At 31.2% G+C, this 19,347-nt stretch overlaps 1 protein-coding gene across 4 annotated transcripts in view; it reads left to right on the plus strand.

Annotated features, from left to right (window-relative positions):
- The window catches only part of LOC139488647 (uncharacterized), a 90,049-nt gene that overhangs the window by 24,345 nt on the left and 46,357 nt on the right, over positions 1-19,347 (plus strand). For all 4 annotated transcript variants that reach the window (XM_071274440.1, XM_071274439.1, XM_071274437.1 and 1 more), the window contains exons 21-25: positions 245-401; positions 873-937; positions 1,598-1,732; positions 2,282-2,430; positions 4,663-4,775. In XM_071274440.1, the coding sequence (XP_071130541.1) occupies positions 245-401; positions 873-937; positions 1,598-1,732; positions 2,282-2,430; positions 4,663-4,775 (619 nt within the window). The remainder of the gene's footprint in view (positions 1-244; positions 402-872; positions 938-1,597; positions 1,733-2,281; positions 2,431-4,662; positions 4,776-19,347) is intronic.

The following is a 19,347-nucleotide window of genomic DNA, read 5'->3' on the forward strand; positions in this document are numbered from 1 at the left end:
ATTCCAACTTTTCAAATTTTAATTTAGTCTTCTTTCAGTCAAGATAGAAAATTAGGACACATTTAAGAGATGCAGATAAAAAAAGATATGGGCATATTATGTTTGTTCACATACTGTATAGTCAATACATTAGCCCTCATTTGTTTAGATATGTTTTAGATATGTCCACACAAAAGAGGAACACAATTTGTTTTAATGGACACGATTTAAATGTCATGATTGAGCTTTTTTATATACATTTCAGGTTTTCTGGGCAAAAGTTTTGCTAGACATTTTAATAGATTTTGGAACTACATTCTGAAAGGTGGAGTAGGAACATTTTTTGTAGCAGTAACTATGCCAGTCCTGTGTACAGTGACATCTACATTGTCAATGATATTATCAATATCAGCGCCATTATGGTAGGATCTTGTTTTAGGATTTAGCTTTTTGTGTGATATGTTAATTGATTTCAATGTCCTTCCCAGAAATGTATTTTCAAATAGCACCATGGAAATAAACTTAGTACTGATTTTCAAAAAAATATAGCACCAAAGCCCCATATACATTCTATTAGAAAATCTTCCAAGACAGCACCATGGTAGGAAGTATAGCACCATGGTGGTTCAATGCATGGGGAGGACACTGGAGTTGTATAAAATGGAACTTTAGGGACCAGTTGTAGAATGAATTCTATTTAAATAGTGTTGATGCCTATCATTTTAAAAGGAGCATAGAGCAGGAAAAGAAAGAATTAATTTGATTTAAAGTATGGGTATTATCTAATGTTTTGTTGTGGCTCAAAACATAATATTTAAAATTGTTCTGTATGTTAGACAGTTATCTCCCCTATAAGAAAACAATGGTGTAATAACCTTGATATATACTTTCAGGATCCCAGTTGTGACATTGATAGTTCATATTGGTGGATTCTTGATTTATGATTTTGACAGCCCAGGTAAGGAGGATCTTTAGAAAGTAGATAGGTTTAAAGCAGTTATGTGCTTTGGTTGTTACGCATGCTTTTGAAACTCAAGCCCACCAGGCCTATACAGATTGTGAATGATCTGAATTATTTGTGTGATATTTTAAGAACGTACAACCCTATTTCTCTTTAAGTATGTAGGAATATATTATTCACATACTGTAGATTCATTTATTTTCGTGGGTATCAATTTTCGTGGTGTGAGGAAAACTTACATATTCGTGGATATTTTTATTTCGTAGATTTGGCAAAGTCTGCACTCGTTCCGATAGAAAATTTGTAATTCGTTGAACATTTGAATTCTTGATTCTCCTGTACCCACGAAATCAACGAAAATTGGTACCAAACGATTAATAGTGAATCCACAGTAGTATGTTGGACCCTATGACTTATCTTGTATGTTAGATCCCACTTTTCACCTAGTATGTAGGATCCTATTGATCATATGGTATGTAGTATAATATTGGTCACCTTATATTATTTATATATATGACCATATTGATCATTGGAACAATGGACTAAATACTCAAGCCAGAAATGGCTCATACTGAACTGAATTCTTTTCTCAATACTGCATCTTTAGAAAGTTTTTAGTAATATATACAGTATTGAAAATATCTATATTTTTTTCAGATGACAGCAATAAGATTGGAATATTGTTTGAGGCAATAATATGGAGATTGTTAATACAGGGTTGTATTCAGCCAGTGACTGCAGTACTGGTTGGTAGTATTGGTTGTCCATTAAGTTCTCTAGGCATTACTCTTTGTAAGTATCAATGATGATATATAGTCTCTTCTTTGGCACTGACATTATTAATATACATTCTGTAAAGGATTCTGATCAATTAACTTGGTTTTTTTCTCAGATTTTCAGAATTTTTTTATTTTGTTTTTATCTTATTAATGATGTCATTAAAGATATATTATAATAAAGTGTTCTCCTCAGAAATTTCTGATATCATCCTGCTAAACAGGTCATTATGAAATACAACATTGTTTCTAGAGCACATCCATAACACTATCTATAAAAAAAACTAATTTCAGACAGTATCACATTATAGTATAGCTTCACATTACCATGATACTGAAATGCCCTTGTAGAAAATACTGAAATAGACAGATGTATAAACCAAATTCAACAGTTTTAATAAATTGATCGTGGTTCTAATTCTTAATAGGCTTGTATGCAGTATTTGTAAAAACCCAATATTCACCTATCCACAAAAATACAATTGTTCATCAAGCCATGAAAATTGGTACACATGATTATACATGAATACAGTAAAGTGTAATAAGATCTCTATTTTATTTTCAGTTGGGTTATTAAGAAGGACATTTCGTGGATTTTGGGATACTATTATTTATTATATTGTAATCAAGCCCAGAGCAAGAGTACCATCAAATGACAGTTTTGTGGCTAGGAGAATAGCAGGTCCTGGTTTAGCAGCTGATTATTTCTATCAGGTATGTAGCTAGAAGGATTGCAGGTCCTGGTTTAGCAGCTGATTATTTCTATCAGGTATGTAGCTAGAAGGATAGCAGGTCCTGGTTTATCAGCTGATTATTTCTATCAGGTATGTAACTAGAAGAATAGCAGGTCCTGGTTTAGCAGCTGATTATTTCTATCAGGTATGTGGCTAGAAGGATAGCAGGTCCTGGTTTATCAGCTGATTATTTCTATCAGGTATGTGGCTACAAGGATTGCAGGTCCTGGTATAGCAGCTGATTATTTCTATCAGGTATGTAACTAGAAGGATTGGAAGTCTGGTTTTACAAGTCTAATAAAAACAAAATTTTGTATAAGTCAGCAAGCATTACTGTAAATTCAGAAATTATTGTGTGCATTTATCATTTATTATTGCGATTTTGTCATTTTAGACTAAAATGTGAATTCAATTTTTGCGATATTGAGGATAAATCCTGTTTAACTCGTATAAAAAATTTCAAATTTTTGCAATAATAAAAACATCACAATAATTTCTGAATTTACAGTATTCAAATATTGTCAAAAATAGGCATTGGATAAAATTTTATAATGTGTCTTACCAGTAAGCTAGCAGATATAAGAAGGAAAATGAGAGTTTATAGATGAAATACTGTCCTTGAATGCGACTAGAATTATTTCCCATATCTCAGTATGCATTCAGAGGACAAAATACAATAAATTTCCCCATAGGCAACTAAAGAAGCCTTTATTGGGATACTGATTAGAGTAAAATACATATAGGTTCCTAGGGGGCCTCGGTGTATTTACTACTGTAATCACTAGCCAGTCAACACTGAGGTTGTGAGTTTGAACCCCGCTCGTGCAGGTGCACTTGACTCCAATCTTAATTGACTAGGATTATCAGGTTTCCTATTGAAGGTCATGGTTTTCTACAGCGGCTCCCGCTTCCTCCACCAATAAAAACTGTCTGCCACTCACTGGCCTAAATGCAGTGCTTAAAAGTGGCGTTAAAACAACAAAAATCAAAATCATATTATGTTCCTGAAGCTTTTTGTAATTCAATTTAAACTTATTTCATTTGCCTATCAAATATGCCTTGAAAAGAATTCTCAGTGCCTCTAGGGCAATGCAAAATATGCAAAATGTATTATTTTATCTTTGGTGTAATGCAGAGTGCTCAAAGTGTCTAGTAATAAAAGATATACGCTGCACATAATAACCAACCAGGAATATCAATACTCTTGATATTAAAAACCATGTTATCTTCATTAAATAATGTGTGTCTCTCTTAAGTGACAAGAGTTATCTCCCATATTACAGTCTGCTGGTCTGAGTACACAGTTATTTGGTAGTATGTTTCTTTTAGACAATAAATGAAAATAAAAAAAATATCACCTGCGCTTTCTCAATAATATTTTTACAGTGTGTAGTACAACTTTTTAGGGACAAATAATATCAAGATTTTAGAAAACTTCATCGGCTCATAACTAAAAATATGGACAATTTTATGTAAAGGGGGTCTTGAAATCATTTAACAGCTTCTGAAGTGCTAATTTTTAACCTTTTTCAGCTGGACCAAATCACTACTTTACTTAAAAATTCATGATCCAAATTTTTTCAGTGTATTTCCATCTCCCTACTTGCTATTTGAGGCATAAAACATGAAGAAATTTGGAAGAGGTATACACAAATTTGGCAAGTAACATATATATTCGTGGACAACGAAAAATCAATGGACAGTAACTGTGTACTTGCACCTGTTCAATGAAATATAATGAGAGTTATCTCCCATATTACAGTCTGGAATTCATTTCATTAGTAATGCATTTCCATAGAGTACCAGTGGTGATACATGTTTTATTCCCTGAAATACACAAACTAAAAATTGGAAGTAGTTCCTAGAAATGTCAGATTTATATGACAGTCAAAAAAATCATTAGCAATGATTGACTTAAAATGCAGTTCAAAAAAGATATCCATTTGTTTTTTTGCTAAATGGAATTTTTTTTTTTTTTATTGGCTCCTGCACACATATATTGCATCTATTTTCTTCACTTTAAAAAATATGAATTCAATTTTCTGGATTTTTTAAACAGAAACTTTGGAGTTACCTCTCATATTCTGCAGTTAAATATTTTTAAAAATTCTTCTAAACAAATTATGATGTTTACTTTCATCCAAGAATGATAAATTGAAAGTGTCTTTGATGATATGTTTTTAACAATAATCATACCTGGTCATCTTTGTAGATTGAACCTGAGCAAGCACTAGCAGCATTTGAGAGTATGCTTGAACGAGAAGAATTAGAGGCATGGAAACATCATATGTCCAGGCAGATAGATCTACCAAAGGAACATTTCAAGTAAGTTTTTAGATTTTTTTTAGGTTGACCATGATTTTTAGATGCCTTTGTATTGAGATGAGATGATATCAGACTGAAAGGTAGATAGCTATATTCTATCTTTAAACAAAAAGTACTTTTGTAGCTATATATAGTATGTTTGAAAGCCTGATTCTGATTTAATTGCCTTGGTACTTTAATAGAGTTCCATCAATAGTATGATAGAAAGCTTTATTTTGTCAACATTCAAGTACTTCATAGCTATATATAGTATTGTTGAAAGCTATATTCTGATTTAATCACCAAGTACTTTTGTTGACTTCTATGAAAAGTGTAGTTGAAAGATATATTAGAATTCACTTTTTGTAATATATAATATGGAATTGACTTATCTCCCTTGAATCTGTTAAATTTGGGATTAGTTAAAACATTTTTTTTTCTATTTTTTTTTTTGAGATTGTGAATTTACATGATTAGAAGATACCTTCAAGTGATTTTGTGAGCGATCTAAAATGAATTTTTATTAGAGTCATTACCCGAAGTAACTGTCTAAATTTGAGATTTAATGTTAAAATAGTTATCAAAGGTACCAGGATTATAATTTAGTACGCCAGATGCATGTTTCGTCTACACAAGACTCATCAGTGACGCTCAGATCAAAATAGTTATAGAGGCAAACAAGTACAAAGTTGAAGAGCATTGAGGACCCAAAATTCCAAATAGTTGTGCCAAATACGGCTAAGATAATCTATTCCTGGGATAACCGTGTCTTTGCATTTAAGACAAATTGACAGGTTTTAATAACCAGAAATGATAATACTTTTTCAATAACCTTTGCATTTCAGGAAATAATTAAAAATAATCATGACATTGGACAAAGGTCAATTTAAACATTATATGAAATATTTCTTTTGATAAGATCTTTAAATTAGTCTAGAGAATAAGAAACAAAATATGACATCCTTATACAAGGAAAAAATGTTAAATTTATTTTTGTACGTCTAAATGAAACAAAGAAAGACCTATTTTGACTTGTTTTTATGCCCCACCTACGATAGTAGAGGGGCATTATGTTTTCTGGTCTGTGCGTCCGTTCGTCCTTTCATCCATCCGTCCGTCTGTTCGTTCATCCGTCTGTCAGTCCGTTCGTTCGTCCGTCTGTCCCGCTTCAGGGTTAAAATTTTTGGTCAAGGTAGTTTTTGATGAAGTTGAAGTCCAATCAACTTGAAACTTAGTATACATGTGCCCTATGATATGATCTTTCTAATTTAAATGCCAAATTAGAGTTTTGACCCTAATTTTACGGTTCACTGAACATAGAAAATGATAGTGCAAATTTCAGGTTAAAGTTTTTGGTCAAGGTGGTTTTTGATAAAGTAGAAGTCCAATCAACTTGAAACTTAGTATACATGTTCCCTTTGATAAGATCATTCTAATTTTATGCCAAATTAGAGAATTTATTCCAATTTCACGGTCCACTAAACATAGAAAATGATAGTGCCAGTGGGGCATCCGTGTACTGTGGACACATTCTTGTTTTTTCTATTTTTCATGTTTTCCAGTAAGCTTATGTGATTTGAGTGGTTGGGTTAAATTTACTTCTTGAATTTGCATGCTTTAGGATAGTTTAGTTCATTCATGCCACAATTTAAATACGTTTTCAGAGAAAATTCTCTAACAATGTTTTATGTACCTTTTGCTTCTTTCAAACATTTTGATTTGAACTTTGTGGTCAGGTTGTATATCAGATCTCTGGTAAAAAGCATTTTGGATACATTTCTTGTAGGAAAATTAAATTTGACAAAATAAGGTCATATTCCTTTCTTGTATTAATTTGTAAGTTGATTTTTATTGGAGTCATTTTATGCCAAATTCTCAAGCAAGTTTCTTATACTGACTGGATTCATTTATTTATGTGGGTACCAAATTTGATGATTTGAGGAAAAATCGCAATTTCATGGAAACTTAATTTTTGGTTTTGGCAAGGTCTACATTCATTACTTTAGTAAAATAGTAATTTGCTGAACATTTAATTTCATGTTTATATATATCCATCTAATATTAATGAGTCAACAATAGCTTATTATGCCCCATTTATGGGCATTATGTTTTCTGGTCTGTGCGACTGTTTGTCCATCCGTCTGTTTGTTAGTTCTTCCGTCTGTTTGTCCATTCCTCTATCCCCCTTCAGGTTAAAGTTTTTGGTCGAGGTAGTTTTTGATGAAGTTGAAGTCCAATCAACTTGAAACTTAGTACACATGTTCCCTATGATATTATGGTTTTAATTTTAATGCAAAATTAGAGATTTCCCCCCATTTTCACATTCAACTGAACATAGAAAATGATAATGTGGATGGGGCATCTGTGTACTGGGGACGCATTCTTGTTTTTATTAGGGAATATTTAGAATTTCAAGGCATCAATTCTATGACTTAATGTTTTAAAAACAATTACCTTCAAATGAATATTTTACAGATACAAATGCATCAACAAAATTATGGAAAACATCTTATGATTAAGTATTGTTTGAATATGGATAAAGAAGATGCAGGATGTTTACCCATAAGACAACAACTTCATTAAGTACATAGAGTTCAACGTACTATCTGAAATGATAAACAAAAGTCCATACCTTATGTCAAGCCCTAAATCATTCTTGGTCTAGACAAGAGCATTAAAAAAAAATAAAAAATTGTAGTATTTGACAAATTTTTCCTTGTATTTCATATAAAAATTACAAAAGAACAATCAATTTGTTTTGTTAATTGGATAAATATCGTGAAACTAACATGTTTTACAACAATAAATTATACGAAAGATGTTATCCATAGTTTGGTCTGTTTGAACTTTGATTTGGGACTTTCTGTTTAATTTTTTTCCCGCTTTCCGTTTCCATTTCCTTTTCTATGGCTGCAATTATCTAGAATTCAAAGTGCAAAACCTTGGCATTTTATTGAGGACTGAATTTGAATTTCAAAAGGTTTGATTTTTACCAAATCATTTGAAGGTGTAAAGGTATTCATACCTTGGGGCATTTCGATGACTAAACGACTGTAGATGTCAGATAATATTCTTTAGATCAATCAAGTGTGATTTATTATTGCACATTTTCCGTATTTCATAATTTTAAAAAAATTCATAATTGTAAAATTTTATGTAGGCTTTATTGAATTATTAAAGTATACACATGAATTGCTTCCCATAGATGAGAAATTTAAATTTGTCAAAATTAACTTTAAACCCATATTTCTGTAAATTATTACCTTTAATGATGTGTGTGTTTAAAAGATACGGTGGGCATTAAATGAGGCTGGAGAACTATATAATGTGATCAGACTTTAGCTCAGAATGAAAACATCCACTTTTTTTCATTTTGACTGGTGTATGGAGATATGAAATATTGAATTTGTTAAATTTTGCAGATCAATTATGTTAATTAATTTTTTTAGGGGCAGATTTTGAGGAAAATTTGGAACCTTAGCTCCAGTTATCCCAGAGACCCTTTAGTATTACGAGTCTAAAGTTATTCGTCCAGATTTTATCTGAAATGATTTTTCTAATAATTCACCATAAAATGAGGTAAATGTTAATGAAAAACCCACTCAATAACAGATTTATTCAAATAGACAGCTGGAGGTAGTAATTGAAATAAAAGTACACTTTCATTAGTTACATAAAAAGAAATTTTAAGAAAAAAATTGAGGGACTTTTTTAAAAAAATCAGAGGTTATTAGTGTTTTTTTTTTTTTTAAATACAGTTTTATAAAATAGTATCATTATGTAGCAAAGGTTTCCTTCCCCATCACCTTCCAAAAGAACTAAAACCCTCTTTTAATCTATTGTTTTCATTCATATATTAAAAAAAATCTCTGTCACAATCCATCTAGAAGTCTGTTCATTCGTTTGTCTGTTATCCGGTGAAAGTTTGAGGTTTTGTATAAGCTTGTAATTTGGTCCAATGAAGGTTGTTCTTATATTTGAGATCTAGAAGTTAGTTTATGGAATGGATTGAATTTTACATTATGTAAGTTTTTTCATGGACTAAAATATGATACATTTATACTTTTTATGTATGAAATTAGATTTATTGGTAAGATGATGCAATAATATTTATTGTTCAGAGCACTATTCCATTATATTAGTAACCTTTTTATGGTATAGTTCAAAATATTAAAAAGTATGACTTTGTTTTACTTTTATGTTTGAATTTGAAATTAGATATTTTGGCCAGCTGATGCAATATGATTTATTGTTTAGAGCAGTTATCCATTATATTAGTGCCATTATTAAACCTTTGATATAGTGGAAAATAGTTCATTACTATTCTGAAATATTGCTGGGGGACAAACAATATTCCATATTAGGAGATAACAACATCTATTATACTATTATTTTGAAAGCTATGTCTTTTATGAAAAAAAAAAATAAGAGAAAAAGTAGTTATACTTTCTAAACAGAGATAAAATTGAGCATAGAAATGGGGAATTTGTCAAAGAGACAGCTACCTAACCATAGAGCAGACTACAGCTGCAGGTCACCAATGGGTCTTTAATGCAGCAAGAAACTCCCGCAGCCGGAGGTCTCCTTTAGCTGCCCCAAAACAAATATGTATACTAGTTCAGTGATAATAGAGAAATGGAAATGGGGAATGTGTCAAAGAGACAACGACCTGACCATAGAGCAGACAACAGCCAATGTCCACCAATAAGGTCTTCAATGCAGCAAGAAACTCCCGCACCCAGAGACGTCCTTAAGCTGGCCCCTAAACAAATATGTATACTAGTTCAGTGATAATAGAGAGTTTAGATTTCTCCCTTTTGACATTGCTTTAAGAAATTTTGGCAGCAAGAATTTTATGTAAATCAAACAAAATCTTCTTATATCTATTAGATAAAATAATTGAACTATCGTAAACAAGTTGAGATAAATATTATCATTGATGTAACACGTTTGTTGGTATTATCTGTATAATAATTTGCACAACATAAGTTTAGTATTTTAACCTTCTGTGATTATTCAGCATTATTCATGCAATACCAATTATTGTAAATTTTTTCAGTGAAGGTTATCTCCCTCATGCAAAGCTCTGATTCCTTTCAGGGATTTGGCTATACTTTTTGGACCTTTTGGATTATAGCTCTTCATCTTTTATATAAGCTTTGGACTTCAAATATTTTGGCCACGAGCATCACTGAAGAGACATGTATTGTCGAAATGCGCATCTGGTGCAGGAAAATTGGTACCGTTTATGTTATTATCCACAAATTTAAATGTTCATTGAAATATAAATTTTCTTTAGGCTTGTATGCAGACTTTGGCAAAACCAGGAATTCAAATGTCCAAGAAAATCGTCCATGAAAATATGATTTTCTCTCAATCAAAAAAAAATTAGTATCCATGATAATGAATGAATCCCCTGCAGCCTTGAAACTATAAATTTTTAAGTTCACAAGCCCAAGCTAAATTTTTTGAAAATCTTAGTTGGATTCTTTATATAAAAGAAGATGTGGTATGATTGCCAAAGAGACAACTGTCCACCAACCAAAATGACACAGACATTAAAAACAATAGGTCACCGTACAGCCTTCAACAATGAGCAAAGCCCATACCGCATAGTCAGCTATAAAAGGCCCTGTTAAGACAATGTAAAACAATTCAAACAAGAAAACTAACGTCCTTATTTATATAAAAAAGTGAATTAGACTTGCATAGAAGAATTTTACAATTTAACAGAAACATTCAAAGATCTACATTTAACATTTTATTCCCCAAATGACAAAACAAAACCACGTAAATATGCCATAAGACATCCACTAATGATATTCTTGATTTTGGAGAATATTAAAAAAGTATTTTCAGATCTATAAACCCTTCCCCTTTTGTAATGATATGATAAAAAAAAGGATCATGAAAAAACAAACATTAAAAATCCAAACAGGAAAGTACCGATTTATATATGCAGTAATGGTGTTGACTTATATGCTTCCTTAAAACTTTATCTAGTAATTTATTATGAATAAAATGCAATGACTGGTATATGAAGCAGCCACCTAACAACAGGGGTGGTGTGAAAATGTTTACGGACAGCATATATACATTTCAATAAATGACTTTACTTCTGTGATGCTCTAAAGTGATTTTCCTAGTGACTGAAGAAAATTTTGACAAATTAGGTGCAAAATTCTGCATTCGATTATACGATTGGAAATTTTAGAGCTGAATATTGGGTTAAAAAAAGATAATATTTCTAAATGGGATTCACTAGGGCCAAAATTCGGACTCAAAATGAGGGTTTGAAAATCCCTGCTTTATGTTGAAACAATATGGTCCAGCTTGCTAAAAGTTAAAAGTGTCCCTCCTTCATTCCAAAATAGATAGATTAAAAAAAATGTTTTGATTAAGACAGTTTGAGTAATTTGTTATATTTGTATGAAGGTAACAGGAGAATATTTTATAATAAAGAAAATGTCAGAAGTCTGAATTTGAATGCATAAATATTTGCCACTGGACATAAAGCAAATGAAAATCTTTTTCAATCTAACAATTTTCAGCAGTTTACTTTGAAAGCGATCAGCTTTGACAAATTTTCCGTAAATTTTTTTTTAAATTTTTTTTTTAACAAGAAAAATACAAAATTAAACACTTTTCTCTTAAGAGCTGATCTTAGAGAAAAAAAATAGACCACTTCTTATCAGTACCCTGATTCTTTTGCATTTTCATAACTTCATCTTAATTACAGCTAATTTCAAAAAGCATGTAGAGCAAGACTTTAGTTAGCTTCCTTGCTTTGTTTTTATATTGTACAATCATTAGGATAACACCCAATTAAATTCAAATATTATATATACAGTTTTAACTATGCATATATTTATTGTTTAAAGATGTCAATCTTGTTTACCAAGCTTGTATAAACAATTATACAAACAAAGCAAGCAAGCCAACCAAAGTTTTGCTTTACACACATTAGGAAATTAACTGTAAAGTTTTCGGTTTCTGCGAAACTTTAACAAGAAAAATGCAATAATAAACACTTTCCTCATGTAGCCCCTCTTTTATCAGTACTCTAATCTGTTTGCATGTTCATAGCACAGTAGTAATTTATGGAATTAAATGTAATTACGTTTGATGCAGTAAGATACTAGTCAGTGGCTCCCGATAACTTAATTACCACCATTTTAACAAGCATTTTTACAGGTTGTACCTGATTTCCGTCAGACCAAGAAATTATAAAATTGAAAGAGAAGTCAGTCTGTCTGTCTTATTTACATTTTAATATTATTGAACTTTGAGGTAATTTGTGCTTTGTTGGAAAGTTGGCTTGAGGTTGTGTTTTGTAAAAAGCAATGTAATGGTATGAATTTACCCTATTTTGATATCATTGAACTTTGAGGCAATTTCTGCTTTGTTGGAAAGTTGGCTTGAAAATGTGTTCTGTAAAAAAGCAATGTACTCACTGGTACATGTATGATGTTTACTCTAAAATGAAAAGAGATGAGTAAGGTTTGAGTAATAGGGGCTTAACATATCTCTTCTATAAATAGAGCAACATAAAGAGGGTAACTGAATTGATCTTACAGGGGGTATAGATACTCATAGCAGTGGCAGATCAAGAGGGGTGGGGTTTGGGGGTTGGAACCTATTGTTTTTCATTGTAATTTCAACTGTCTGATTAAGGACAATTTTTAGAAGGCCTACGCTTCAAAATTTAATGATTTTGCATTTTATAAAATTTTGGTAACCAAATGTCATCTTCAAAATTTATTGGTCTAAATTATTGATTAACTCCAGAAACTAAGGGTGTCATCAATTTCAGATTAAGATTCAGACTAATAAGTTTCATCTGGAAATAAAAATTAACTACTCCATTGATGAGATTCATTGAACATCTAATCAAAATAATTATGTTGGTGCTGTTTTGTAGGAGGGGTGGGGGAATTCCCCAATAATAAAATTGAGAATGGAAACAGGGAATGTGTAAAAGAGACAACAACCCAACAATGGAGCAGACAACAGCCACCAGTTGGTCTTCAATGCAGCGAGAAACTCTTTTAAAAGTCCTCTCTGACTTAATTCAAGAATTATTAGTAGTCTATTATATCTTGAGGAAGTTTTGTATATATATATATATATATATATATATAACATCTCCATGCCTTATATATCATGTACTGTACTGTAGTATGCCGCTAGATTAAAACTGACGAGGAAAGGTAACACATGGCCACTGAAAGCTTTATAATTGTAGAGCTCAGGTGGTCGTGTGGTCTAGCGGGACGGCTGCAGTGCAGGCGATTTGGTGTCATGATATCACAGTAGCATGGGTTCGAATCCCAGCGAGGGAAGAACAAAAAATTTACGAAAGCAAATTTACAGATCTAACATTGTTGGGTTGATGTTTAGATGAGTTGTATATATACATATATATATATATAGGTGTCCTATATGTGTTATAATGATTATACATGTATTCATGTCACTGGCATTTATTGCATAAAAACATTACAAGGCTTTCATGTTAGATTAAAACTTAATATTCATAAGAGGAACAACAATGACATTGAAAAGACAGTTTGATTTGTAATTAGACTAATTTTATAGAGAACTGTCTCGGTGAGCTCATTAAAATGGTGATTTTGACGACAATAATTTGACATTCTTGGCTATTATGGTGTTACATGCAAGTTTAGTATGCATAAATAATGAATATTATATCGACAAAGTACAATGAGAATTATTTTATCAAATCGTAGAATCTTAGGTTGTGTAAGAAGCTTGAATATTTTATTTTTCGGTTTATTATATAAAATCAGAAATTGAAGCCGTCATTTTAGTACCGATAAATTAGTAAGAGATGTATCGGGTTTATACATTCCAAACTTGGCCTAGATATTGACCATGGGGAACATTGCATTAAGGGATATCAGCATTCCTCTGGAATTTGTATTCGTGAGTTATCTAGGAAGATAGAAGTTATGGGAAGATTTTACTTATATGCAATATATTAATAAATCCTATTTTGGATCCAATGAATAACTTATATATTGACATAGCACAATGTCATGCATTTTCTCAGACACTTTATGACATATCTTTATACAAAATCCATTGGATGTGTGCTGATTGACACTTTAGTCTGGGAGAACATAATTCATGAATAACATTATAGTTGGCTTGCAACTAACTTTTGGTAACTGCTAGTACTCTTAATTAATAATGAAAATTGTTTGTTTTTATGTTAGTTGTGTTGTTGTGCTTCATTATGATCAATTTGAGTTAATATAAAGAAGTATAGATGTAGTATGAGTGCCAATGAGACAACTCTTCATCCAAGTAACAATATATTATAAAAAAAAATTAGGTCAAGTATAGAGTATGTTGCTACTAAAGTATGATATAAATCTCTCATTCTAGAAGGAGATCACTTAGTTCTGAAACCTTTTTATTTGATACACACTGTAGGACCTTGAATTTTGCTGAAAATGGAAAAAAAAAACTAAAACAATTTTTATTACAATTTAGCTTCAACTGTATAGGACTTGTCTGGCTATTTATTTTTATAAAATGTAATGAAGTATACTCCTGGGAGCCTCTTGTTTGTTACAGATTTGTCATTACTTATCAGATTAAAAGACGAGTGAACACATCTGTTGGGATCTGTAAGATCACTGACTTAAGTATAGTTTCAAAAGTATTATTTTGTACTATCGGTAATGATTATACCAAAAAATCGAAACTGTACTAACCAATCAAATAGAAAAATAAAAAAACGTAAATGGTTTAATTTTTGTAGTTTTATCATTTATCACCACACCTTTTTAATTATTTACTTTGACATATGAATTTTATGAAATATGATTTCCTTAAGATTGAAATCTCTGAATTGTAAGAAATCGCATTTGACTTGAAATAATAATTGTCGTATTTCGTATTTTCCTGAAAGTGATTTTCGTCATTCATTGCACTTTTGATGCTCTGATCAAATAGTTTGCCATTGAAATATGTGTATACCCTGGTACAAATTGTCTCTCAAAAACTAATTTAGCCTTTTTCGATTGTCAAAAAATGACTATAGGGTTATTAAATGACAAAATGAATGACGCCCGCCTTGTATCGAAAAAAGATCCTATTCTTTATTTGTATTGTTGGTAATATTGTATGGTTATACAATATTAGTGAATATTAAAATCGTGAAATTATTGAATGAAATAGATTTTCTTTGGCTTAAAGTATTTAAATCCACCTTACGACTGATCTCTCTAATGACTTTGGTCATAAGATTCATTCAGAATATTTTTGACAATCGATGAAGTTTTAATTTTAGAGATAAGATTTAGGCAGTCATGGTTGACATCTTATTTTTGTTGACCCGATTACAAAGCTTTGTAATACTTTACCTTGGTTTTTTGTATGGGATATTTTTACAATTAGAGATGTCCATACAAAAATAGTATAATTTTACAAATTTTGCAGTTATTTGCAAGTTTTGATTATAGTTTCTTGATGTCAAAGATTTTTTTTAGCTTTAGCTTTAGTTCATATTGCCTAATAGAGAAAAGAAAGGCAGGAGGAATGTAGGGAAAAAAGTGCATAATAATTCTTCAAAGAACAAATAAAAAAAAAAAAAAAAAAAAAAAAACTTCAAACTTTAGTGAAATATAAGACATTTTTCATCAAAGCCTTTTGCTTTTAATTGTGTGCACCTATAATAAGGACTATTCGATTGAGAGTCCTATTAAACATGACTTTTGGCCCTGTTGTATTATCTAAGATCTTCATATCCATTACAAAATTTTGCTCTATTGAAGGTCCTCACATACAAGGCTAATTATAAGTCTGATGTACTTTTAAGGGTCTTGAATTCCATTGAACCATGGCGTTTGTAAGTCTGTTGTATAAGGATAATCCTTATCCAAGTCTTTTACATATACTATCGATCCTTTATTATATGTTGTTTATCAATTTTTGTGGTTTTTGTGGGTAGAGGTATATCACAAATTTAAATGATACCAAGAAATCAAATATCCATGAAAAGATAAATTTTCCTTAATCCACAAAAACCATAAGTTAACAGATATATAGTATTATTTAGGCTGTTCTTATCCAAGGGTATAACTTTTAGGGTTTTAGGTATCCAGGGGTTCTCATACCCTAAGTTTTTTTTTGAATCCCCTTTATTACACTCTTGCTGTTAAAAATCTTTTTCTTATTTAGGTATATTCCTATTCCATGGATATAAGTCTTGTACTATTATTCAGACCCCCCCCCCCCCCCCCCCCCCCCTATTTAAAGCAAACACAAGTCTTTTGTATTATTTATGGGGGTGTCTAATGCTTTTTAGTCAATTGTACTACATAACATGCCTAAGTATAACTTATTCTTAAAGTATGGTCCTCAAAATGTCTTGGGCTTTTATAGTCAGTTAAATTATATAAGGATTACTTAATGTTTATAAAGGTATTGTCCTGTTTTCTAAGGACTTTATAGTCTTGTAATACATAAGTATAAATTGTTTATAAAGTATGGTCCTATGTCTAAAGTTTTTATTGTCAGTTGTATTACGTAAGAATAACTTGTTTATAAAAGTATTGTTTCGGTGGTTATACCTACATAGCATCTGAAGCGCCACTTGATGAAAAGTGGTCTCTTTTACAGGTTATCAAGCACTTAATTATCGGTAATCTATCATACTTACGATGACATTTCACATGCATACCGTCATTGAAAAGAACATTTTATTATAAGTATTTAAATAATTGAATTGTAGACTAAAGATTTAGAAAGTAGTGATCAAGCTTATCGTAATCTTGTTCCTACGAAAATTTCTAGATCTGTCTGATTACCCAGTCAAAAGTACTTCTTAATTAGTTTGTCCGTATGCCCCTCGACTAATCATCTGTGGTGCCAGTGATATTAAATCCAATTTTAATATAAAAAAAAATAATATATATCAGTCTATATTTATGATATGTTTGTTATGAATGGTATTTACATGTTTTTATAAAAACAGAATGCATGTCAGTTTTGTGTATTGAAGACGGTAGTTAGTAATTGGCTATCTCCAGATGAAGTGATTTTGTGTATTCTTTTGATCTCTATCAGTGTCTTGTATTAAAGGAACAAATATCAAATACACCACAATGTCTAGAAGGCTGATTTTGTAAATGCTTAGTGATCTGATAGCTTTTGGATACTAGAGCCAGATTGTCTAGGCTCAATAAATTTTGTTAAACAAGTCTGTACTACACTATAGATCAAACTTCATAAGACAATTATTTCATATCTGTCAGGTTAATAACCCCCTGTTATTTTTCTTTAAATTACACATCAGTTAGTTCCATGCAGAACTAAGGCAATAAATTCCTTATATTCCATTTTTCAGCCAGCTGATGATGTTTATTTCATTAGAATCAGGCCAACCTTAAAATTTGAAATTTTACTGCAGTAACCAAGGAAATGTATTCTGTATGTCAATTTCCACAAAATTAGAGGAAATGAATTCCTAAATATATTTCATTTCAAAAATCATACCAAACTTAAATGTTTATATTTTGTTAACAAGAAAAAGACCAGTACTTTATATATACACTTATATTGTATGTCATTTAATTCCACTAACTTGAGGAAATAAATTCCTTATTGTTCCATTATCAGTCAGCTGACATTTATTTCAAGAATTATGCCATTACCCTTAAAAAAAAAGTATATTTTTTCCACAATTTTATTTTATGGATATATTGGAAAGATGGTTTTCTACAGATCAATTAATTTCATAGAGCTATAGAGCAATGTAAGATTCCTTACATTCACTTTCAGTCAGATTTTGTTTATTTAAAAAAATTATGTCAACCATATAATTTGAAATTTCACTATTCAAAATATACTGTATGTTTTTTTCTGCAATATCTTGATTTATTGGTAAGATGGGTTCTACGAAACCAGTTAATTTCAAAATGATTTAAGGCAATTAGTTCCTTATATCCCATTTTTTCTGTCAGATTTTGTTTATTTGAAAAATCATGCCAACTGTTAAATTTTAACTTTCACTACCAAGGAAAAATATCGAAGAAGTTTCTTTTTATTGATTTATCAGAAAGATGTTTTTTCTACGATGAATTGATCTTTGATTACCAACTCTGCAGTTTGTTTAATTTCCAGTCTTACGAAAATTATTGGCCAATTTCCTTAGCGACATTATAATAGCTTTTTATCAGTTAACTACAGACTATACTTTATTATACAAGGCAGTTCATATCAGTAAGGTCTTAATCTATCAAGAAACAAATTCCCAATTTTGATTTTAATTTTTGACATGCAAATAAAATGTCTTTATCAGTAATGTTGCATGTTATTGCAACCCTCTTGTCAGCCCAGCTCCTTATCTAATGCATACTAAAGAAATATTGACATTTTCTAATCGTTTGTTATGCAATGTTAGATTGACAGAAATTAATGAAATATACAACTTGGGGTTGAAATGGATTGCAATTTACATTATAAGGAAAGGAGGTTGTCAACACGGAGTCAAAACATTTGCCTTTAAGATTGTAATGTACTTGAAGATTGTTCTGTTTGTCTGGCCCAAAAGTCATGTAAGTTTTCCTTGGTACTTTGGTTTCAGTACAAGTATCCTGGTGCATGACTAATTTGAGTCGAAGTGAAATATTGCATAATGGATAGTAAACAACACAAGTTCACAAGAATTAAGGGTATACATTTATGCTTCTTAACATTTCTTTGTTAGAACGAAGAAAAGGGACACAGCTCCCTTTGCCCTTTCTGTGTCCTTCTTCCCTTTTTTTGCACCCTCTGTCCTTATAGCCATGTCTTATACATTTTTGTTTCCTGGTCTTAGAAGTACATCTTTATTATAACTGTTAGCAATTGAGTAATGTGAGTTCGACCCTCTCATGTGGCAGGTGTAAATAAACTGCAATCTTAATACTGGTGAACTAAGGAAAGCCAGTTTTTCTGCCCAAGATTGTGATTCTTATGGGACATTCCAGCTTCCAACTCCAATTGAATGTGGCTGCTACAATATAACATAGAGTGCTATATGTGGTGTTAAACACTAACAATCAAATTGTGAAATATAAGATTGTTTTGTTTGATTGATTTCATATAATTTACATCTGAGAAGTAAGTTTTTTACTGTGTGCTCCTGTTTCCTTATTAGGGACCTCAGTGGCCGAGTGGTCTAAGTAGTTACTACTGTAATCACTAGCCAGTCAACACGGATGTTGTGAGCTCGAACCCCTCTCCTGCAGGTGCACCCAACTTCAATCTTAATTGACAAGGATTGTCAGAAGGTTGGTGGTTTTCTAAGGGCACTCCGGCTCTATCAACCAATAAAAAATGGCCACCACATAATAGCCTAAAAGGGGTGCTTTAATGTGGTGTTAAAACGCAGAAATCAAACAGAAATCATTTGTTTCCTCATGAAAACAAGGAAGATTGAATAAAGTTAAAATAACATCAAGAAAACATATTCGTCATTTAAAATGGCAAACATTTTCAAATGCAAAAGAACTAAGTAATGTGTAAAATCCACTTCATTTGAATTCTAGTGGATTATAACATTGTCTCGTTAGCAATC

The sequence above is a fragment of the Mytilus edulis genome, chromosome 9 (genome assembly GCF_963676685.1).
Source record: "Mytilus edulis chromosome 9, xbMytEdul2.2, whole genome shotgun sequence".
NCBI lineage: Eukaryota > Metazoa > Mollusca > Bivalvia > Mytilida > Mytilidae > Mytilus > Mytilus edulis.